The sequence below is a fragment of the Barbatula barbatula genome (assembly GCF_947034865.1).
Source record: "Barbatula barbatula genome assembly, chromosome: 8".
Classification (NCBI taxonomy): domain Eukaryota; kingdom Metazoa; phylum Chordata; class Actinopteri; order Cypriniformes; family Nemacheilidae; genus Barbatula; species Barbatula barbatula.
In genome coordinates, this window is record NC_136771.1 from 24,992,127 (window position 1) to 25,015,978 (window position 23,852).

The window sequence follows — 23,852 nt, forward strand, 5'->3', positions numbered from 1 at the left end:
CAGTTTAATAACTGTGAAAAGTCGGATTTGTTTTGACAATATAGCAGATTGACAGATTATAACAGATATGACTCTGATCATACATTCTCCATTCATTAACAAAATAAATAGAAATGACCAGATTCATTAATCAAATGACCGGTGTCCAGATCATTCCCCATGGGATTCATTCACAGCATTATTTGAGGACGTGGCTACGACGTTTCTAGAACATTAGTTAAAATTCTAGGAAATGGAACGATGCCGAGACGTCCTCAGAATGTGGTAACAAAGTAATATCATTTTAAAAAATTATTATAAGCTGAAAAGTCATCACCTCAGTATCTCTAGATGACAGTTTGTGTTGTTGAGAGCATCAGAGATCAGCTTCACTCCTGAATCCTGAAGATCATTGTTGCTCACATCAAGCTCTCTCAGACAATATGAGGATTTAAGAGCTGAAGACAAACTCTCACAACACTCAGCAGTCAGATTACAGCCCGCTATCCTAAAGACAATAATAAAGGACTGAGTCATTATTACATGTCCCTGCTGAAATTTACATTTTGAATAAATGCAAAAACTCACATATTTTATGTCATGGATTCCAGACATTCTAAAAATTAAGAAATCAAAGTAAAACCGGTAATTTTTTAAAAGGATTTATTTTTAAAGCATGCTATATCATTGTAATATACTAAAGCTTAAGGCCCAAGACGCAGTGGTTCATAGAGATTTTATAAGGTACGTTTTTAAAAAATAATTTCATAATATAAATAAATAGGTTGTTACTTGCTTACATCATATAACGTAGTTACTTTGTTTATATTGGTTATATTCTACATTTTAATAAGATCTGTCGAAAATGTAGGAAATAGATTTTTCATAATAAAATAAGAAAAATAAGTTTGTATTTGATCACTTAGCTCTTTTATTAAACACCATTATTATTTAGCTGAAGACTTTACGCTGTCATTGAGCATTCTTTAAAGTATGTTTGAAACAAAATGTGGATACATGGCACTTTAGACGTTTATGTAAAAAGCTGCTCTGTTGAATAATTGATTAGCTGAACCAAGAACCAAGTGTGCAAATCTATCCATTATAATTAATATTGTCTCTTTTCTCAGCAATTAGTTCATGTAAAAGTCAAACCTCAGTATCTCTAAATGACAGTTTGTGTTCTTGAGAGCATCAGAGATCAGCTTCACTCCTGAATCCTGAAGATCACTTACATCAAGCTCTCTCAGAGGAGAACCTGAGGACTGGAGAGCTGAAGAGATGATTTTACAAGACTCAACATTGAGATTACAGCCTGTAAGCCTAGAGGAGAGATGCAGAACAAAACAGAATAGCTTCAAAAATATTTACTTGGTAAATACAGAAAACGCTTTTAAAAATTGTCCATGTCAATTTATTTATAAAGCACGACTAAACACAACTACAGTGGACCGATGTGCTGCACAAAGTAAAAACCCTTGAAAAAATAAAACGACAACAAAGTCAGAGATAAAACTACAGAACATCAAGACAAGACAACTCCATCAACAGTCATATATCATAAGACAGATCAAATAAAAAGGTTAGTCTTGGAGCAGCTATGTAAATTGCTCGGTCTCCCCAAGCCTTGAGCCGAGATCTAGGAGCCACCCAAGAGCTTCAGATTGGTGGTCCAAAGAGCTCTTGCAGGGTGATGGACTGTCAACAGATCAGAAAGGTAAGACGGTGATAACCCATTTTAAGACTTAAAAACTAATAAAAACATTAAAATGGACCCTATAACGCACAGGTAGCCAATGAAGTGACTTAAGAACAGGAGTAATATTCTCTTGCTTACGAACTCCTATAAGGACTCTATCAGCAGCATTCTGAACCATCTGAAGGCGATTTATGGAAGATTGACTAATCCCCAAATAGAGAGAGTTGCAATAATCAAGCCTTGTGGTGAAAAAAACATGGATAACTCTTTCAAATTTGTGAAATTTTTACTAGGGTTCGCAGCTGAAAGCTTGACTTAACAACTTGTTAAACCTACCTATCAAGCTTTAGGGCTCTATATACGCCCAGTACAGTGTATGTCAGAGGGGGTAGGCACCAAAATCTCAGTTTTCCTCTCCTTCAACCTTAGAAAATTCAGAGACGTCCATGCTTTAACATCCGAGAGGCCAGCGGCCACCTGTTCTAGACCGTTCAAGTGGATATTTGTGTGAAATCTGCATTACAATGATAACTTAAGCCATACTTTTCGAAGATAGTACCCAGAGGGAGCATGTATAAAGAAAATACATGGGGGCTAGTATGGAACCTTGAGGAATCCCACAGTTCAAAGGTACAGCAGAGGATCCAGATCTACCAGTAACAACAGAAAAGCTCCTATTTGTCAATTAGGACTGAAACCAATGTAGGGCTGAACCTCTGATGCCTACTATCTGCTCTAAATGGGACAGAAGAACATTATGGTCTACCGTGTCAAATACTGCACTTAAGTCTAAGAGTACCACTACTACCAAATCTCCAGAGTCTGTGGCTAAGAAGATTTCACTAAGCACTTTTAAAAGAGCCGTTTCAGTGGAGTGACATTTTCCTGATTGGAATATATCAAAAATGTTGTGCTCGGCCAAGAAATGTTGGAGCTGATACAAAACTACTTCATCTTATATCTTTGTCAAGAATGGAAGATTTGAAATGGGCCTGAACTGTGATAGGTCAGAGGAATCTAAGGGAGGCCTCTTAAGTCTGGGTTTAACCGAGGCATGTTTCAAAAAATATCCTTTTGTGAATATACTACATGACCAATTGCATGTGCACATCTCTCTGCCAGTTAAATCATGAATGTGATACTCACAAAGCTCTTGTGCAGTTGTTGACAGCTGGTATGAGTCTTCTTCTCCCCTCCTGTGTTGTGTTGTATTTCTTCAGATCAAACTCATCCATCACCTCCTCTGACATCTGAAGCATGTAGGCTATTGCTGAACAGTGAGCGGCAGAGAGTTTCTTCTCTGAGTGTTTGTCTGATCTCACAAACTCCTCGATCTCTCTGTACAGAGTCTGATCTTTCACTTCTAACAGACACAAGAATAGATTAATGGATCTTTCAGCTGAGAGGTCGTTGTCATCATCATTATCATCACCTCTAGCCATCACTGTATCTTTAATGTACTGTGTTGTTTCTCTGATGGTTTGTGATGTGTCCACCGTGTGTGTCAGTAGATCCTGTAAGAGTCTCTGATTGGACTCCAGTGAGATGCCCAGCAGAAATCTCAAGAAAAGATCCAGATGACCAGTTTCACTAGCGAGTGCTTCATCTATTGCACCTCTTATTAGGGACTCATAGGGTGAGATTTCCTCCAGACTATCCCCCTCATAGTCATAATCCTCTTCACACTGAAACAACTCCTCATCATTTACTGCATGGTAGTAAAACACGTAGAACGCAGCGAGGAACTCTTGAAAGCTGAGATGTATGAAGCTGTAGATTTTCCTCTGATGACTGACAGATTCCTCCTTAAAGATCTCAGTACAGATGCCAGAATACAGCGAGGCGTCAGTGATGTCGATCCCACACTCTCTCAGATCCTCCTCATAGAACATCACATTGCCCTTCATCAGCTGTTTGAAAGCCACTTCAGCCAGTTTCACAATCACATCTCTGTTGATCTCTGGATCTCTCTCTGGATCAAACTTCTCATTCCTCCTCTTCATCTGAATCAGCAGAAAGTGGATGTACATTTCACTCAGAGTTTGGGGGATTTCTTCAGTGTGATCTTGTGTCAGGATCTTCTGAAGCACAGTGGATGAGATCCAACAGAAGACGGGTATGTGACACATGATGTGGAGGCTTCTCGCTCTTCTGATGTGGGACATGATTCTGCTGAACTGATGCTCTTCGCTGATTCTCTTCCTGAAATATTCCTCCTTCTGAGCGTCGTTGAATCCCTGGATCTCTGTCACACACGTGATGTATTTGGAGGGGATCTGATTGGCTGCTGCTGGTCTGGAGGTGATCCAGATGAGAGCGGAGGGAAGCAGATCTCCTCTCATGAGGTTTGACATCAACACAGCCACTGATGAAGTGTCAGTCACATCAGAAACTTTCTCACTGTCGTCTGAGAACATCAGAGTCATTCTGCTTTCATCCAGACCATCAAAGATGAACACAACTTTACACTCCTCATAAATCTGCGAGTCCACATCATGAAGTTCAGGATGAAAGTCCAGCAGAAGTTTGTGAAGACTGTAGCGATGCTCTTGAATCAAGTTCAGCTCTCGAAACGGAAGCAGGAACATGAAATCTACGTCCTGATTGGCTGTTCCCTCGGCCCAATCCACAATGAACTTGTGCACAGAGACAGTTTTTCCAATTCCAGCGATGCCTTTAGTAAGAACACTCTTGATTTTGTGTCTTTGATGTGATTGAGGTTTAAAGATGTCATTGCAGTAGATTGGAGTGTCTTGTAAGTCTTGTGTTCTTCTGGGCTGTTTCTCCATGTGTAAAACCTCATGTTCTTCATTCACTCCTTCACTCTCTCCCTCTATGATGTACAGCTGTGTGTAAATTCTCTTCAGGAGGGTTTGATTCTCTTGTGCTTTGATTCCCTCAACTAAATTCTCATACTTGTTCTTCATGATGCTCTTGTGTTTGTCTTTGACTCTCTGCAGAACATCGTCCACCGATTCATCATGACAATCCTGCTGCACATCTGCAGTCACATCATCCTCAGCCTCACTGCAGACACAAGGAGAAAAGACAAGACAATGTATGCCTCATACATTGTTCAGTGAACACGTAGATCCAGAGCGGCTCTATTGTTGTCTACATTATTATACTGTCACTTTTCAAAAGTATTATATTACTGTATGTCTCACCCGGGGTTAAAGGTCACGACTCTTTCACTGAACTTAAGAGGGGGGTCCATGGACTGATGACTCTTCACAGAAACGCAGCTGGGCTCTAGAGTCTCACAGTCTCCCAGCCTGTAAAAGTATTTATCTATTTAGGTATTGAATGGCAAATCAAAAGAAAAATTCAGTCATTGTTTACATTATTTACATCATAAGCCATGTGTGTGTTTCTTCATTAAAATGAATTCAGCACATTAGATAGACTGCTTAACTTTACTATCAATTACAGACTAAAATTACTAAATTACAGTTATCATGACCAAAACGATTCATAGTATCATTATTATTAGGTCCTACTTTGGTTCATGGAAGTTTACATGCATACAAGATGTAAAAACCCTTTCGTTTTCTAATAATAGTCAGTCATTATTGCATTACTTCTTGACTTACTTCACACTACATTTCCCATAAGTCATTGCCTGGACTCATTATTTAATCACTAACACCTGTTTTTTGTTATCTGTTTAGTTCTGTTTATTTAGACCCAGTTTTCTCAGTCGTTCTTTGTTTGTGTTTGTGTTCGACGTTTTGCCCTATATTGATTTTTATATTGTTTGCACTGTCTCTCAGTGTATGTATGACCTGTGCCTACTCTTGGATTTGCCTGTGGACTACCCCTTTAATAAACCGCGTTTGGATTCTCACCTCTGAGCCTGTGCCATCTGTGACTTATAATAGGATAAAAGACATGAAATGTGTGCTTCACCTGGGGTTAAAGTTCACTTTATGACTGGGGGGTTTCTCCATGGATTGACCCTTTTTTTGCCTGTAGTGATGTTGTCACCATGGGTACATGAAATAACAAATGAATAACAACTAAATTAAACATGCTTTGTAATGGTTTGTCAGCAAACAGCCTAAACCTTCATTTGTTTTCCCGACAGCTATGACAAAACCGTGATGTTAAAGCTGTGCTGTGGAGTTAATTCAGTTTTAAAAACTACACAACCTGAGTGAATGAAGACAAACGAGTGCAATGTTTAAAGTCTCAAGTATTGGTGGAATAATAACATAACGTTATACATCAGAATCAATCTTTACGTACCGAACGAGGTGTAATTGTAGTTTGGCGCGCGCTGACACAAGCTTTCAGTTTCGGTTTGGCCAAATCTGGTTGGTGAATGAATCATCTCTCTGAACAGAATCTTTTCAGTGAACCAACACTTGAGTGAATCTCAGAGACACATCCGTATCATTCGTTCAGTCGTTTTTTGATTTGAAATTGAATGTTATAAATGAGAAAACGGCTCCTTTCTTTCCAAAAACACGAAAAACAAGAATTCGATTGATTTGTCGTTTTCCAAAAAAGGAAGATACATAATTAAATCAGTTATATTTTTAAACACAAATAAACAAAGAATAATAAATGATTATTGATAATAATTTTCCAGAGCATTTAGTCGTTTTCTCAACTTTTTCAACTTTCAATTTTAAATAATAAATTACGACTGAACGATTCGTTCATTTAAACTCACCGAATACACCGAATACACCCTTCTTACTCACATATGTAAGGTATAAAGTAGAGAAAGAATATTAATAAACCGCTAATACACCAGGCAGCGAGGTCAAAATAAATGAACGTTGACCTTTAAGTGATGCGCGCAAAGGCTCTCGAGATTGCGCGTGCTGGAGTCGCGCACGCACATGTCAGACGCGCGTTTCAATGGCTTTATATTCAGGGCCGCTGTTAGCCATTTTGGTGCCCTAAGCATAATTCCATTATGATACCCACCCTGATTTCTTTTTTTTTTTGCCAGTTTCACTTTTTATTACCAAACATATAACTCAATACCAATAACACAATAGCAGCATCACAGTATACAACTTAAGAACACTAAATAGAGAAAGTAAAATCTTCACAGCTTTGCTGACTCTGTAAACATATGTAGAATAGACAACACACACTACACATTTGAAAGTGCAAACTTTTCTGCAGTAAACAGAATAGCTGTCATGATTCTCGAGTGGTGAGACAAGGACAGAGGACCCAGGTGCAAACAGCGGGTAAGGGGTTAACATATATTTAATAAATAATAAAACAAAGACCCACGTGGGGGTAACATAACAAAACATGACTTGGGTACAATAACAAGACAGGACCAAAACTACCTACACTTTAACAAGACTAAAATAAACTTTAAACTTTAACTACACTAAACTAACAAGACACAGGACCTCACCACACAAACCACAATGAACCAGCACAAGACAGAAGACACAAGGGCATTATATTAGGGTGCAAATCAAGAGGGGAACAGGTGAAGGGCATGAATCAATAACGAGGTAACGAGAGGAGGGGAACAGAGACGAGACCGGAGAGAGCAAAGGAAATAAATCATAATCGCCTCTCTCCACACAAAACATGAGACTCTGTCATGATCCTGCCACTAAACCAAGAGAAACATGACATGATGCAGCAGAATCATGACAATAGCAAAACAAAAAAACTATCAGGGGGGGGAGTATGAGGGTGAGTATATGATGACAGAATATTTACTTTAAAGTGGAGTATCCCTTTAATAGAATGAGTTGCAATAATGCACACAATTCAACAGTAATGTTTGCTTTATATCATTCATAATGACATTTTATATTTTCTATATATATGAAGAGTTCAGATGCAAAAGCCTCTTCTAGAATGATCATTTTTATCAAGCTCGTATATTTAAGTTCAGCATTTTCACCTAACTGGCAATGAAAAGAACCTATTAATTGTCATTTAAATGAAATTACTGAATTTAAATATACAAGCTTGATAAAAATTATCATTATAGAACTAAATTTCAGATGGAACTTAAAGGCTTTTGCATCAGAACTCTTCAAATATTTAACAGGAATTGTTAATGTTACCCATGTGTGCACTGCACTGACTGCTAACGTTAACGGTTACTGTATTAACCCGTCAAAATAAACCATAAACTACAGCTACTTCGACCGTTTTTTTTTACATATACAAGGCTAAAATGTGCCTGTCTAATCATATTTCTATAGGCTATTTTTGGGGCCCCTCAGCAGCACTTGGTGGGTGCAGGAATATACTATTGGATGCGCGTGGAGGGAGCGGCGGCGCTGTTATTAAACTACAGTTTCATCTAGAGACTGCGCGTGCTGGAGTCGATTAGCTGTGAAAAATCGGATTAATAACATTCGTTTTGACAATATAACAGGGTTGACTCATGGCAGTATATATAATAGTAGGTTATATTATATAATGACAGCTAAGTTTATCACAAACGTTATCCATGGATCCATAGCCTAATTGATACGACTAAAACATTTTTATAAGGCAGATTGATTACATTAATAAATAATATGCCGCTTATATGAAAAGCTTAAAAGATAAAACAAATTCAACTCTACGTAAATGAATGGATTTGTACTTTTTTGTTCCAGATTATAGCACGTTTCCATGAACGTTATTGATCCAGTAGATGTCAGTCTGCACCTACAAACAGTGAACGGCCTTTAATAAACAGGTGCGTCACTCACGCGCAGGTGTAGACGGAGAGACAACACAGAACATAACGCGCTCGTGTTCACTTCCGTCAGCAGACACATAGACGAGCATCACGTGCACAGTGTTTCTTTGAGAAGTTGTCTCGAGCTCATGACATCATGGACTGGGGTTTAGATCTGTGGGTAAGTCTCTTTATAAACACTTGAAATGAAAACGAGGTCAACATTATGAATCTTTATGTTTTCTTTCACTTGCTAGTCTTCCAAACTGGTGTTCATCTCAAAACCAGCAGACCAACGCGCTGGTCTGATGTCTGATGTTTGTGTTTAAGTGTCTTTCATTATCAATATTTTACACCAACACCAGACTCTATGGATTCTATGGTGCGGTTTTGCAAGCTTCAGCAGATTTAAAAGTGAATCTTTTTTGATAAAAAATCCAATATATATATATAAAATATGTATATGAGTATGCATGTAAATGTCCTGAAAAGTGTAAATATATACACATAATAAAACCTAAATGTAGAATATGCAATGTATTGCACACCAACATAATGAACTCGCAGCCTCATAATGAAGTCACACTCCCAACAGATTCGAATGAATATTCATGTGGTTTTATTGAATTATTTTAGTACATTATGTGAACGAGCTGCATCATGATATCCTCGTAGCGTTTGATTTATTGTGTCTGGTTCAGGTTAAACTGGTTTGGAGTCGATCATCAGGTGTGAATCTGACCTCTCCGAACACAAGTGGACGTCTGATCTTCATTTCACTTAAGCGTGTAGCCTGTAATGTCTCTATTGTGAAGTGGATTGACCCGTCGAGCTAGTTTGTGTGGGAAACGTACCGCACCTATAAACCTGACACACACACACACACACACACACTACACACGCCCTGTCTACAGCTCGATTGAATGTGACTTTCTGAAAGTGAAAATCACTTCAGTAATTGAATTAAAACTGTGTTGATCTGTGTTGTGTGTGTTTAGGATCAGCACGATGTGATTGAACGTCACACTCAGTGTGGACTGGAACAGCTGGAGCGTTACGTCAAGTTTGTCAAAGAGAGAGCCGAAATCGAACAGAATTATGGCAAGCAGCTCAGGTATAACACGTTGTGTGTCTGTGTTTGTGTGTGCATCATGTATGAAGAAAGCATGTTTGAGTGTGAGTCTTTTCTGCAGGAATCTGTCTAAGAAATACTCCAGACGAGGCGTCAAGGAAGATCAAGAGATGAAGTAAGTCGACTGATCTGTGACTTTAAACACCGCAGAACTATGTCAGGTGGATTTGTGCTCTGTGCTAACATTACCCACAATACCTTGCGAAATTGAATAGTTGGCGTTTGTTACAGCTTGTCAGGTTTATAATAAAAGTGAAGAATTTTTCATAGACCCCACAAAAACACAGCAAAAATAATGATGACTCATCTTGCACTGTCCACCTTGAAATCCTCTCCACAGTGAGAATGCCCCGCCCCCAGTTCAACCTTCAAGTGACAGTAGTCGTTCTTTACTTTTATTATTATCCTCTAGCCGGCAAAGTGTGTAGTCAAACTAAATAAAACCAGGACACAGTATGGTTTTGTTCTGGAATGAACTGCGTGTGATTGACTGTGTCGGCAGATTGACCAATCAGCAGGCGTTTCAGGAGGTGCTGAATGAGCTAAACGACTACGCCGCCCAGAGAGAGCAGCTGTCCGAGAACATGATGGCGACCATCTGCGTCGACCTCACCAAAAACCTTCATGAGCTTCGGCAAGAACGCAAGAACGTGAGCCCGCACCACTGAATCTCTGTCTGTGTGTGTGTGTCCTTGTTCTTGTATCCCGGTGGGGAATTAAACCTGAATACACATCGACTCATTGGGACTCGTGTCACGGTGGGGACCAACATTGAGGTCCCCGTGGGGAAAAAACGCTTATAGATCGTACTGAACAATATTGTTTTTAAATCTAAAAATGCCAAAAGTTTTCTATGATCTTGAGGGGCACAGTATAAAAGTCATTACGCCTCTGGACTGTCCCCATGAAGATAAGAAACCAGACGTGTGTGTGTTTAAAAGCCTCTTTGTCTTTTGTAGTATTTCTTGGAGGTCAAGAAGTGTCAGCAGAACCTGGAGAGCTGGCTCAAACAGCTTGACCTTGTAAGTATTTATAAATATTTATAACGCTCAGTTCTGGTGCTTGATTCTGATTTGCTGAGCCGAGTTCTAAGCCGTTATGAAATACCCCGATTTATAACGGCTGACCACCTTACATAGCCTAAATATCACTTTATTTACTTATTTTATGAAACCTTGCTACACATATTGAATAAGCGTTTTATAAAAGCAATAAGCCGTGTGAAGCAGTGTGTTTCACAGAGAGGGAAAGTGCGAACCTTTAATACTCTGTGCTGAGGGATGACCGGCTAGTCAATGATTTAATTAGAGACGTGAGAACTTGCGCAGAAGCTTACATTTCTGTGATGTCATAGAAATAATAAGAATTGAATATAAAAACTAGTTCATATACACACAGTACACAACAGTGGCCGTGTCTGGTTTGGTAAGGCTGCATCCTTGTGTCCTGCGGAGGTCTCGTCCTCTAAAGGATGTGCTGTTCAAGGCACTTCTTAGGACATTCTGGCAGAAGGAAACAGGAAGTACCACATTGCACTCGCACACCTGTCGAAGTTATTAAAGTGATTTCTACATGATTTTAAGTTTTTAGTTCGTTTCTACCCTAAACAATGCCTTACTGTTTTAAAGCGTTTAAAAATCACTGAACGCATGTAAACCTGTTTACTACATCTGCCTGCTAAGATTAAAAAAACGTGACACAAATTGTAAGCGGTTCACATTTAAACGCCACATATTTGATTGAAGTCTGTATTCAAATTACAGACGTTGGTCGACGCAAAGAATTATGGGTTATCTCTAGCAAAGAAGGATACACCTCATGTGTCCTCCGGATTCTCGTGAAAGTAGGGCGCATTAGAGGGTGCATACGGAGTGTCCGGGCTTCAAACGAGACCTCCGGAGGACGCAGCCTTGAAACAGACACAGCTCGAGTCATGATGAGTGTGTGTTTGATCTCTGCTCAGAGTAAGAAAAGATTTGAGAAAGAATGGAAAGAAGCCGAGAGAGCCATTCAACAGACAGAGAGAATCCAACAAGACCCAAACACAACTAAAGCTGATGTAGACAAGGTACACAGTGCACACGCACACACACTCATACACTACACACTACAAACATGAGACACACACGCACACACACTCACACACTACACAATACAAACATGAGACACACACACACACACACACTACTCCACAAGTACACACTCGCTACACAATACAAACATGACACACTACACTACACTACACTACACTACACTACACTACACTACACAATACAAACAAGAGACACTACACTACCCTACACACACACACACACACACACACTCACTGCACTATACAAACATGAGACACACACACACACACACACACACACTAGCTTGAAGTCCAGTATATGTTGTGTATTCATTGTGTTTGTGTTTAGGCCAAACAGCTGGAGAACAGTCGCACACACGCTGCAGATGCTTGTAAGAAGGACTACGCCCTACAGCTCCAGAAATACAACAATGAGCAAAACAACTTCTATCACTCAGAGATTCCCTCTGTGTTTAAAGTGAGTCTACATCTACAGGTCACATGTGTACTGTCATCAGTCTGCTGACTCCGCCCACTGCCTGTCAATCACAGAAGCTGCAGAACATGGAGGAGAAACGGATCAGGATGCTGGCGGACGGTTACGTGCAGTTCTCTGAGACCGAGAAGAAACTCCTGCCCAACATCAACAAGTGTTTAGATGCCATCAGCACGGCGGGGAGGAACATCAACGAGAAACAGGTGTGTATGTGTGTACGTTCACACGCTTATTCACGATCACACACACTGATGTATCATTGTTTGTTTGTGAAGGACATTGTCTGTGTGCTTGTTTAGGACACGGCAGCGCTTATAGATCAGTATAAAAGCGGTGCAGTGCCCCCTGCTGGTGTGGAGTTTGAAGATTACAGTCAGGGTGTGAAAACCGCTGGCAATGAGAACACAGCGCAGCTGCACAAATCTCGCACCAAAGCTCGTAAAATGTTATTCACCAAGAAAAACAAGGTACACACACATTCTGACATCATCAAGTTTTCCTCTTCATCCGTCTGTGTTGGACAGTTTTACAGTCATGATCTGAAAGATATTTCACAGAGATGAAGCATCATTTTAAGGACTATGCAGACCTGTAACAGATGTTATGTCTGGTCCACATCACATCTTTCTTTTCAGTATCACATAGGGCTGAAACAAAAAATTAGCCTCGTAGCTTTGTTTGATCCATTTAACTACAGTAAACACGGACCAATATTACTGACGCACAGCCCGCTAAACTCTGGACATGTTACAGGGCTCTCAGGTCAAGTCTTTCCGGCTGCATTGAGTCCATAAAACTAGACGCTGAATCCTGTTTTTTTACACACATGCCATCTGGCTGTTCTGCGTGTCTGAGTGAATGAACTGCACAGTTTAACGTGCTACACGCGTGATGCTCATGAACGTGTCTGCGTCTGCGCTGTATGAGGACATGAACTTTATCTCCAGAGTTGCTATGAGAGTTTATTTCACAGACATTAATTGTTTGAGTGAAGAAACAGACATACATCTTCCGACAACCTGCCAAAATAAAAGTCTGGTTAACTACAGTATTTTTAAGTGGACATATATATTACTATTTAATAGTAAAAAAAAGAAACTAACTAATTTTTATAAACTAAATGCATCATGCATAGGCTGAAATAAGTTGTTAACCTTTGAAATTATTATTTCAATTTTTATTCATGTTTCTTATGTATACATTTGTATTATATTGAATTTTCAATGTAATATGGTAATGGCATGTACTAGATGGGTTTGATTTACACAGATATTAAGAATTCTTTTCTCTTGTATATTTAGTATTGCTCCTTAATAAAGAAAAAGTATTTTGTAGATTAATCGATGGAAAAATCATTCAAATACTCGATTACTAAAATAATCGATGGCTGCAGCCCTACTATCACACCTTCTGCATTAGATTTAGAACAGGCCTTGTTTTCAGGTTTTATAGGCGGTATTCAAACATTGCCATGCCCATAATTCTTTACTATCCTGGTCAGCCATAATAAACACAAAGTCAATGTTTGTTAATAATTATTCACGTCCAGACTCCTGAATTGATTCTGTCACAAATAATCCAGTAACATGCTGACAGAAGGATCTGATTGATGTTATGAAGAACATGTTTTAACAGTTTGACTTGTGTTTGTTTTTCAGATAATGTCTCCTGATAAAAACTCGGTACAGTCAGCAGCTTCATATACTGTTTGAAACTAAAGTCATCATCATGTTTTGTGCTCATTTTATCATCATATAAATGTGTGTCTGTGTGTGTAGCCCCCGTCGTTGGAGGACTTCACTCATCTTCCTCCTGATCAAAGAAAGAAACATCTGCAGGACAAAATTGATGATATCAACAGAGAGCTGCAGAAAGAGGTGGAGCAGAGGTACGTTACCATGACTTAACATGACCCCGTCGCCATGACTACAGCTGACCCCATCGCCGTGACTACACATGACCCCGTCGCCGTGACAACACATGACCCCGTCGCCGTGACAACACATGACCCCGTCGCCTTGACTACAGCTGACCCCTGTTGCCCTGACTACACATGACCCCATCTCCGTGACTACACCTGATCCCCTTCTCCGTGACTACACATGACCCCGTCGCCATGACTACAGCTGACCCCTGTCGCCCTGACTACACATGACCCCATCTCCGTGACTACACCTGATCCCCTTCTCCGTGACTACACATGACCCCGTCGCCATGACTACAGCTGACCTCGTCGCCGTGACTACAGCTGACCCCGTCGCCGTGACAACACATGACCCCATCGCCATGACTACACCTGATCCCCTTCTCCGTGACTACACATGACCCCGTCGCCATGACTACAGCTGACCTCGTCGCCGTGACTACAGCTGACCCCGTCGCCGTGACAACACATGACCCCGTCGGCGTGACTACACCTGACCCCGTCGCCATGACTACAGCTGACCCCGTCGCCGTGACAACACATGACCCCATCTCCGTGACTACACCTGATCCCCTTCTCCGTGACTACACATGACCCCATCGCCATGACTACACCTGATCCCCTTCTCCGTGACTACACATGACCCCGTCGCCGTGACTACAGCTGACCCCGTCGCCGTGACAACACATGACCCCGTCGCCGTGACTACACATGACCCCGTCGCCGTGACTACACCTGACCCATTCGCCGTGACTACACCTGACCCAGTCGCCGTGACTACACATGACCCCGTAGCCATGTTAATCTAAATTGGTTTGTAAAGAGACCGTAAGGTCAAGTGTCTCTCTCTCTCTCTCTCTCTCTCTCTGTGTCAGTGAGGCTTTGAATAAGATGAAGGGAGTGTATGAACAGAATTCTAAGCTTGGAGATCCATCCACTCTAGAGCCTCAGATCACAGAAACCGTTTATAACATTGGTAGTCTGAAAGAAAAACTCAAGAAATATCAGGTACACACTAACATCACACACACTCATATGTTCATATAAATGTGTGTATTGTGTAATGAGGTGTGTGTGTGTGTGTGTGTAGGCACAGTTGAGTGAAGCCGGTGGTGGATCAGGATCACACAGTCACAGCAGGTTTGTCTCACACACACTACTGAGAGATTCGTCTGTGTTTGTGTGGAGGTTTATCACTCTGTGTGTGTGTTTGTGTGTCTAGCAGCTCCAGCGTGTCTCCGTACGATGAGAATATTTATGAGTTTGCTTTTGATGAGGACTTCAATGTTGATGTGCCCATCGGTCAGTGTAAAGCGCTATATAACTATGACGGTGAGCTCACCACAACTTTTTCATTTCACTTTTGACTTTTTAAACTGGGGGATCTCAGTTCAGTCAGTAAGAGCAACAAAGATGTTTGATGTGTGTGTGTGTGTTTCAGGTGACAGTAAAGATGCTCTGTGTATCCAGAAGGACGAGCAGCTGACGCTCATGGTGGAGGATCAGGGCGACGGCTGGGCCAGAGTTCAGAGGGCAAACGGAGACACGGGATATGTGCCGGCCAGCTACATCCAGATCATCTGATTCAACCTTCAACATCATCAGACTCTAGAACTAAACACAGACTGTAGAACCAAAAATCAACCAATCACAGTCTAGAGTTCTGGAAGACAGATCAACAGCATGGGATTAAAAGGATAGTTCATCCAAAAATGAGAATTCTGTCATCATTTCTTTATCCTGGTGTCAAACCTATACGAGTTTCTTTCTTCAGAACACAACAGAAGATATTTTGAAAGATGTTGATAATCAAACAACATTAAACTCCATTGACTTCCATTGTATGAACACAAAACCACTGAGACATTTCTCAAAATATCTTCTGTTATGTTCCACTGAAGAAAGACTCGCGTACAGCGGTTTACCACCACACGAGAGAGAAGAAAGGATGACAGAACTGTCACTTCTAATCATTCTGACGTGTCTCTCAGGTAAACACATGATCTTATATGATGTTATATGGCTTTTTCTTGAGTTTCTCATTTTCTGTCAGTTTACAGCAGGGTTTCACAGAACTCAAGTCTGATGTGCAGTTGATGATAATTTTACGACGTGTTTGTGGTGAAGATGAAACATCCCTCCATTAAAAACACTGTTGTGAACATTATATGCTGTTGACTTTCACTTTTGATATTTCACAACTGGCATTAGCTGAGGACACAAACTCCTCAGTGTTTGTCTTACACAAACACTCTGGTATCTGGATTCTCCCACAGAATGATTTACATACCACTGTATTACCATGTTCACATTAGCCGGTGCAAAAGCACAGACTATAAAACCCAAGCATTTTGGGGTAATACATGTTTATTAAAGTCCTAGTGAATTAAAAAATGACAACTCATACTTTATCATGAAATACTGCAGCGTTTATTGTAAATAGTTTATCAATGTGTGTCATTCTTTTTGTAAAAATGGTGTGCCCTCATAATCTTGAGTAAAAATCTGAAAATGCACCGTCCTGTAATGACTATCCAACTTAACTGACGTATGTTAGACGGCTTGGGCGGAGCATCTGTTAACTCCTCCCCTTCAACTGTCAGTCTGCTGCCAGTTCCGTTTCAAAATGCAACTTCTGGTTCACGGGGACTTTAATATCTTTTCAAATTGTCTGTCATCATGATAATGTTCACATCTCTGTCCACCTGCTGGCTGTTTGAAGTAGTGACAACCCCCTTTCTTTCATGTTACCATCCCAAATCTTACCATCACAGTGTGATATATTAATTCTCATTTTAATAAAACTTGTAAAATATGAATGCAGAATATAAACAATCACACACAAACATGCACATAAAGGTGACGAAAAGTGATGTTTAAATTGGTGAGAAGAGTTTTCACACACAAACACACGTCTGAAGTGAATCTCACTGAGTTCTGCAGGTTGTGATCAGCATTAAAACTCAAATAATCGAGCATTGAATGCTTCAGTTCTGTTTCTGTCAGCACCGCAGACATGATGTCAAACTTCAGACGTTTCATCCGGTTCCAGTTTGTTCGAGAGGACAGTGAGGATCCTGTCGAACTTGGCATAGCGCTCCTTGCGTTCAATCTTGGCGCCGCTTTGACCCCAGAAGAGGCGCAGAGCGAACTCTGTCTGAAACACCTCCAGCAGCTCAGGGATTGGCTCCCAGCCGGCTGCTGGCAGACAGTGACAGGTCAGTCATCCAATCAGATGGCTAGCTGTATGAATGTTGAGTGTGGATGTGTGTACCTGACAGGAGGCTGTAAGCGTGTTGTGTGTAGTCGCTGGCATGTAGAGCGGCGTTGCGTGCTGACTGCAGCAGATTAAAGAGAAGCTGACAACCTTTGTCTGTAGATTCAACACAATCCTCACCCTCCATCAACCTCAACACAGGAACCATGTGAGGAAGAGACAACGGCCCCGATAACACAGAGTCTACAACACACACACAACTGTCAACTACACACAACACTCAAACTCAACAGAGGAAGCATGTGGGGAACTCTGATGGCACAGGTACGTCTGGTAGTTGTCTGCTCAAGATCTGGAAAACATCTGCTAAACGGCTTACTGTAAACTACACATACTGTAACTCTTCTTGTTAATAACACATAGTACAAAAACACTGTGAACTACACACGCTCACCGTCTCCCTCCTGAAGGGATTTCATGAAGGGTTTGAGACTCTTTTCAAACTGCACGGCGCTGTCAGTGTGATTCCTCCTCAATGCTCTCCACGTCATCTCCAACCTCACCACCTACACACACACAACAGTGTTAGTCTGATCACATGTCTAAGCACATTGGTCTCAAGAGAAGATGCCATCCAGCAGTGTTTCCCAACCCTGTTCCTAGAGACACATTTCAGATGTCTCTCTTTCATTAAACACGTGATTCAACGCATCAGCCGGTTCATACAGACGTCAAGAGATGAAACTGGTGTGTCAGATGTGCTTCTCCAGGAACAGGGTTGGGAAATGATATCTACATCTCATTTGAGAGGTTATGTGAAGGATTTCAAAATCTCTTTTAATTCAGATGAGATTTTGTACCTGCGGCAGCTCCAGGGCCTTCATGACAGCAGAGAATGCGTACAGGTCGTGCATTGTGTCGCGCAGCTCCAGCGCCAGCTGGATGATCTTGTGCAGCACAGTCGCCCTCTGACCCACCGATCCTGTACAGCCCAGAAGATCCACTGCCATGCCCAGAGCCAACACGTAGTGCCTGACGGGCACGTCATGTGTCATCATCACCGTATCAATGACATCGCATCATGACATCACTATGACACGCACCTCTCCAGCAGGTCTTGTCTCAGCTGACCTCCATGCGGTAGAGTTATGAGCTCCAGCCCCGTTTCAACTCCCATCATCCTCTTCTGTTCGGCCGTCACGTCTGTGATGCAAGCCACCTGAGAGAGAGAGAGAGAGCGTGAGGTGGGATGGTCATCTGGACCGTGTTGTGGTTGAAACGTTGCGTGTTGTACCTGACAGTTGACACTGAGCATGTGCAGGGCGGTGGTGCGGGCGTCGGTGCGCGTCAGCAGCTCTTTGACTCGTGCCAGCGTGCTATGATCCAGCGGACGGTTGTTCTCCGGCAGCAGCAGCGAGTGAAAGTCGTCCAGACGGAAGCAGGAGGCGGCCTCCGTCTGCGGCCGCTCAAACTGCCAGTCTCTCTCGCCCGCTGCGCTCTCGCTCTGCTCCTCCTCCAGTTTCTGCGCCTCCAGGAAGCCAAAGCTGGTTTCGGTGATCCGAGCACGGCTGGTCCATTTCTCCTGAGCACGGAGACGCGCCGCGTGACCTTTGGGCAGCATGGTGACGGGGACCTGCGTGACGTTAGTGCTGTGTTTAAAATCATCCGTTTCTCTTTTTTGATTAAGACGTGGAAGTGGTGAAGTCTCACCTGAGGCACCAGCTCACCGTACAGCCCGCCGGGGTCCGGCTCGCCTGATGATGCGGGAGACAACAGGATGGAGATTCTAAGCGGTTTGGGTGGAGCGCGGGAGTGCAGCTGTCCGTCAGAACCGCGGAGAGGGGAGCCGCCAAGAGACGATTGGCTGGGTGGAGATGCTCTACAGGAAGTGGCCGGGCTAAGCATAGGTTCACTTCCTGTTCGGAACACCGGCGAGATAGGGGTGGGGCTGGACGCCTGTGACAGACACGTCTGAGGCACACCTGCAGCACAAGATGCGTGTGTTTGTACGAGTGTGTGAGTGTATGTTTTCATGTGTGTGTGTGTGCGTACCTGTGAGGAGGTTGCTGTCAGATTGTGCCGATTGTAGTGATGGTCTACCCACCGTCTCCAGGTTAGCCGGCTGACTGCCACTCCTATCACACACACAACACGTTCCTATGACCACTGTACACGTTCATGTTCATCATACAGTCTCTGTGTGTGTTTACCTGAGCAGGTTGTTGACTAGTAGCGTGTCTTTCTGAGACGAGCTCAGGCTCCGCCTCTTGCCCTGACAGCTCGACAAATCAGATGCGCTGACCGATCTGGCAGCCTGGTGCTCGCTGATGATGCGTAGCGGCAGGGTGCGTGTGATTGGATGAAAAATAATGGCCCCTATAGAGTTTGAGACCGGCCGCCGTCCACCAACGTGAAACCGGATTAACGCAGGTATGTTGCTGAACTGATCGTTCTCGAACTGAAACAGCTCTCGAGAGTAACCCTACACACACACACACACACGCACGCTCAACACAACTGAGTGTTTAATCCACCGATGAACACAACAGCGGACGCTCACCTGTTTGGGTCTCAACACGACTCGTATGACTTTAAAGTGCACGTGTTGATCCTTCCACATGCAGCTAAGGACGTAATCGCCCGCACAGGAGCTGGAGTCACGCACCAGAAAATCCCCATCTCTACACAACAGCCGCTCCGCACCCTACACACACGCACAGATACAGATGCTGCAGCTTTATGGGACTAAACGTTCTGTGGATCTGCATGTGTGATGAGATTCAGACCTCACGCGGCAGCTGTCCGTGATACCAGGCGTGACTCCTGAGATCTTCAGTGCTCAGCTTCAGTTCCTCCTCCAGCTCTTTCTTCAGAGAGTCCATGTCCCTCAGACCGGAGAACACCTTCACAAACAATCAACAACACAGAAGACATGATGAAATCCTCCTGAGGTACAAACATCTCAGCGCACACACTGTAAAACTTTATCCTGTTTCATAGTAGATTTCATGACATTAATTGAGTAAACTTACTTAATTCCAAAATTTAAATTTAAATTATAGAAAAAAAGTCTATGAATTCTAAACGCACAAATTGATTTTGATCATGTTCAACCCACTTGAACTTGTATAGTGGATCTTAACTTCATTATTTGGTGGTGGGACTACATGAATTATTCTTGTTAATATCACTAAACGTGCAGTGGATTTAGAGTTCCCAGCATGCTTTGCATGTGACAGCATTAGGAGAATCTTTAAGCTTTAGAAGAGTTTCGTGGTTACCATCGTTCAGAAGAGCGTGTCTGGGCTTAACTCATGAGAGAGCTCATGACCAATGCCAGTTCTGAGCCAACTCTTAGATTACTTTTATATCATATATGTTGAAAATAATAATAAATGTTAAACCCAAGTTAAAAAAGATCATTAAATCCAATTCTCAAATTACTATTTCTTCTTGAAGTTTATCATGTGACCTGCTTAAATAACTTTGCTAATTTATCTTGATTTATTCATGAAATATTGCTTTAGACAGAATTTAAAATATTAAAAAATATTTTCTGTAATCATCACTAGACCAACACGCTCAAAAACAACAGAAGAAAAGTCTCAAAAAAGCTCTGAGACATTCTTTCAAACTCATCACAAACATTCTTGCAGTCGTGCACGTTAAATGAGCGTTTTCTCAACGTTACGTTCTCATTAGCAGGTGAATGTTGTGTGTTGTGTAGAGATGAACACACTCACGTGACTGATGAAGGCCGACACGCTCTTCCTCCGGCTGAAACACAACACACATCATTTCAACACTCTCTCAGGACGCATTCATCAACCAATACGGTTTCAACCTGTGCTTCCTGTTCCACTCCATTTCTATCTGATCTAAAGCTGAGCTGATGTCACAGTGACTTTCCCGTTCATTTGACTTCTGGTTTATTTTCAGATCCCCTGACGAACATGTTTTCAGTGCGGTCAGCTACACAAGCTCAGCATTGTGTCACATTTATAAGTGATGCTCAGTATGATGAACAAATGTAAGTGATGTTGATTCTGCGAGAGACTCGTGTGAGCAGCACGTGTGTTCAAATCATTTCATACGTGATCTGTTCCAGCGAGTTTTAATAGCGTTTCCTTCCCGCTCATTGTGTCCGGTGGACATCAGGGAATGTACTGAGATGGGTTGTCATAGAAACGGATATTATGGGCTCTTCCTGACCCGCTGGACACAAGGCCAGTTCTGCCTCTCTAAAACACTCAAACTCACATTTAGCTCAATTGACCATGATTTTATTATCGTAAAAGTGCAGAAATCCTGCTTTTAGTGTCCTAATAAGTTTAGCTACAGATATGAATGAATGGTTTAACTATCGCTAGTGTACATTTGTGGAAACTATGGTTTGACTAAGGTTATTAAGAACATTTTTCTGGGTTGCTCGGGAAGAACATCTATAATTTGTTTAATGAATAAAAAATAGAGCAGAAAAGTTTGAATGTTTAAGAATGTTTAACTAGTGTAAGCTTGCTACATGATTTTCCGGGGGAAAACGAATGTTAAAGAATCATCGGCTATTGGACAAAATTGACATACGGGCGCATCCCTAGTTAGTAGTAAAACCACGGCTAATTCGTATCGTTTTATTTATTCATTTATTGAATAGCACTGTGCTTTATTTTTTTGTAGCACAACATGTGTATTAAAGTTTTAATTGATCAAAGTAACATCATGTCTTTTGAACAATTACTTTGACAGATAGTGACACCGTTTTATACATTTACTATAGTAATACTGTGCTTTATTGCATTCACTTCCATTCTTTCTCCAAATATCATCGAAATATAAAGGCATGTAATTGTTATTGAACACCACGGTATAAGTAAGAACACATGAAAGTGACTGTATACTGTAGTATTTACTGAAGTGAACCCCACTAATATTACTAGATACGTCCTATATAGTATTTCTGAAAGTATATTCACTGCAATTATTTTACTGCAGAATATTGTAGTATACATTCTATAATATAGTAACTACTAAAGTACACTACAGGTGTTAAACCTAAACCGATCTCAGAGTTTATTGAGCGGTATACCGTCGGCTTACAGCAGCACACGAACTGTTCAAACAACACCTCGGAGTGAGACCAAAGGTCTGACATCCCATCATAAACAGCGGGACAATTATTAACAGCCAGAATCTTACCTGTAAAACTAACCGCGTGGAGATGTTCCTCAGCGCGAGATCACGGAGACGAAACTTCACGATCTCTCTCAAGACTCACAGCTGACGAGTTCGCGCACGTCCATCTGCGCACGGCGCCGCGCCGCTATCTGTCCGCGAGCGCATTCCCCGCATACCGCGCTCGCTCACCTGTCTGTCTCTCACGCGCCGCTGCTCGAGACCTGTGGCGGCTTGATCGCGCCGACGCCCCTTTCACCAGAGTTGCGCAAGACGCTCTTTCTCAGCCGCGTGCGCGTTCACGCGAAGAGGCGATAAGTTTGAGTCTCATTTACCGTTGAAGTTTACCTCAGAAAAACTGTGACGTCATCAAGACTTGACGTAAGAAAACGTATACCGCGGTATTTTCACCTACTAGTAAATCGTACATCTTAGTACGCTATTCTGATTTTCCACATGTTTATAGCCTGTAACCCGTCTGAGGACTTGTTGAATCCAGGGTTTGAGTTCTCTGTCATCAATGGCTGTTTACTCTGTAAGCACGACTTCATTTCCAGTCACATTCACACAATAAAACGACATTTAGTTTGCTTCACCTACATGAGAACATTTACAGGTGATCAAATATTTCTGGGTGGCCATAAAGCTGCATTTGTTTATTTATATCAATATTGAGGATCTTACATTGAGCCGTTTTCTCAGGACAGGTCACTGTGTCACATGACCTTCACGCCAATGTCATGTCATGGGTGAAAATCTCATGAGGTGTAATTTAATTAAATTTGTAAAATTAAAAAAAAATGTATCACACTTTGTCTTAATCTTTTAAGAGAACAGTAATGAAGACAGGAATCCTGTAATAATAATTGTACAGGAATCTGATCACACTATTGAATATGTCATTAGTAACTAGTAATTTATTACTTTTTCAGAGTTAAAAGAAATAAAAGATTACAACCTGAGTTTGAGTTTGCCGGGGGGGGCGTGGTCTTCCTCGTGGATTTCAGGGGGGAGCTGGAGACAGGGGGTGGAGCCTTTGTAGTCACGACGACGCAGTCGCGGCACGATGCTTTGACGGAAAAGGGTGGCTGTGGGCTTGACCAGGTCCAGTGATGATGTCAGAGAGAACTTCCGGCTTATTCTGCGTGTGCTGTTACTCTCTGACGACGAGACACACACTACACTTTAACTGTTTTGTGTGTGTGTGTGTGTGTGTGTGTGTGTGTGTGTTTACCTGTGTCTGGTTGTGTTTTCAGTTGTTGTTTCTTCAAATAGTTTATGATGGTTGTTATGTGATCTGGATCCTCTATCCCCATCAGTCTTAAATCATCTTCAGTTACATACATGAGACCCTTAAAACACAAACAGTTGAATTCCGTTCACAGTTTACACAGTGTGGTAACCTTCAAAAAACTACTTAAGACACACCTCTTCTGTGAACACTTGACAGACAAACACATAGTGGACAAACAACTCTTCTCTCAACAGTCTAGCTTTT

At 41.8% G+C, this 23,852-nt stretch overlaps 4 protein-coding genes across 10 annotated transcripts in view; 2 read left to right on the plus strand and 2 right to left on the minus strand.

Moving 5' to 3' along the window:
- Window positions 1-6,021, minus strand: part of LOC306897156 (NACHT, LRR and PYD domains-containing protein 3-like) — an 11,209-nt gene extending 5,188 nt beyond the window's left edge. Inside the window, exons 1-6 of one of the 2 annotated variants that reach the window (XM_079461664.1) lie at window positions 5,927-6,021; window positions 5,588-5,647; window positions 4,846-4,953; window positions 2,825-4,705; window positions 1,135-1,302; window positions 317-487 (exon numbers count right to left, since the gene is read on the minus strand). In XM_079461664.1, coding sequence (XP_079317790.1) covers window positions 317-487; window positions 1,135-1,302; window positions 2,825-4,705; window positions 4,846-4,953; window positions 5,588-5,628 — 2,369 coding nt within the window. In that variant the 5' untranslated portion in view covers window positions 5,629-5,647; window positions 5,927-6,021. The remainder of the gene's footprint in view (window positions 1-316; window positions 488-1,134; window positions 1,303-2,824; window positions 4,706-4,845; window positions 4,954-5,587; window positions 5,648-5,926) is intronic. The other variant, XM_079461665.1, reaches the window with a different exon arrangement.
- A 2,256-nt stretch (window positions 6,022-8,277) lies between these two features.
- On the plus strand, window positions 8,278-16,476 carry trip10b (thyroid hormone receptor interactor 10b). Of its 4 annotated transcripts, none has more exons than XM_079461732.1 (16): window positions 8,453-8,523; window positions 9,018-9,071; window positions 9,341-9,456; window positions 9,536-9,589; window positions 9,977-10,124; window positions 10,434-10,496; window positions 11,438-11,542; window positions 11,895-12,023; window positions 12,098-12,244; window positions 12,341-12,508; window positions 13,700-13,723; window positions 13,820-13,929; window positions 14,841-14,973; window positions 15,056-15,105; window positions 15,188-15,297; window positions 15,407-16,343. In XM_079461732.1, exons 1-16 carry the CDS (start codon window positions 8,500-8,502, stop codon window positions 15,547-15,549), a joined length of 1,578 nt encoding a protein of 525 aa, XP_079317858.1. In that variant the 5' UTR covers window positions 8,453-8,499; the 3' UTR covers window positions 15,550-16,343. The 4 variants fall into 4 exon arrangements, with proteins under 4 accessions (XP_079317860.1, XP_079317861.1, XP_079317858.1 ...); XM_079461733.1 differs by having other exon boundaries at window positions 15,191-15,297; XM_079461734.1 differs by lacking the exon at window positions 9,018-9,071 and having other exon boundaries at window positions 8,278-8,523; window positions 15,407-16,476.
- Window positions 16,376-23,751, minus strand: sh2d3a (SH2 domain containing 3A). 3 transcript variants are annotated; one of them, XM_079461698.1, is made up of 14 exons: window positions 23,589-23,751; window positions 23,313-23,514; window positions 20,926-20,959; window positions 19,969-20,085; window positions 19,743-19,886; window positions 19,393-19,664; window positions 19,235-19,317; window positions 18,893-19,164; window positions 18,477-18,815; window positions 18,286-18,401; window positions 18,043-18,214; window positions 17,637-17,748; window positions 17,240-17,425; window positions 16,376-17,163 (listed from the first exon to the last, which is right to left on the minus strand). In XM_079461698.1, the coding sequence occupies exons 1-14, from the start codon at window positions 23,698-23,700 to the stop codon at window positions 16,988-16,990; spliced, it is 2,337 nt and encodes a 778-aa protein (XP_079317824.1). In that variant the 5' UTR covers window positions 23,701-23,751; the 3' UTR covers window positions 16,376-16,987. The 3 variants fall into 3 exon arrangements, with proteins under 3 accessions (XP_079317824.1, XP_079317826.1, XP_079317825.1); XM_079461700.1 differs by having other exon boundaries at window positions 23,313-23,532; window positions 23,589-23,688; XM_079461699.1 differs by lacking the exons at window positions 23,313-23,514; window positions 23,589-23,751 and adding an exon at window positions 22,379-22,643.
- The window catches only part of vav1 (vav guanine nucleotide exchange factor 1), a gene marked incomplete at its 5' end in the record, with an annotated part of 2,750 nt that continues 2,596 nt past the window's right edge, over window positions 23,699-23,852 (plus strand). Inside the window, 1 exon segment of the mRNA XM_079462754.1 lies at window positions 23,699-23,747. Within this exon segment, the coding sequence (XP_079318880.1) occupies window positions 23,699-23,747 (49 nt within the window).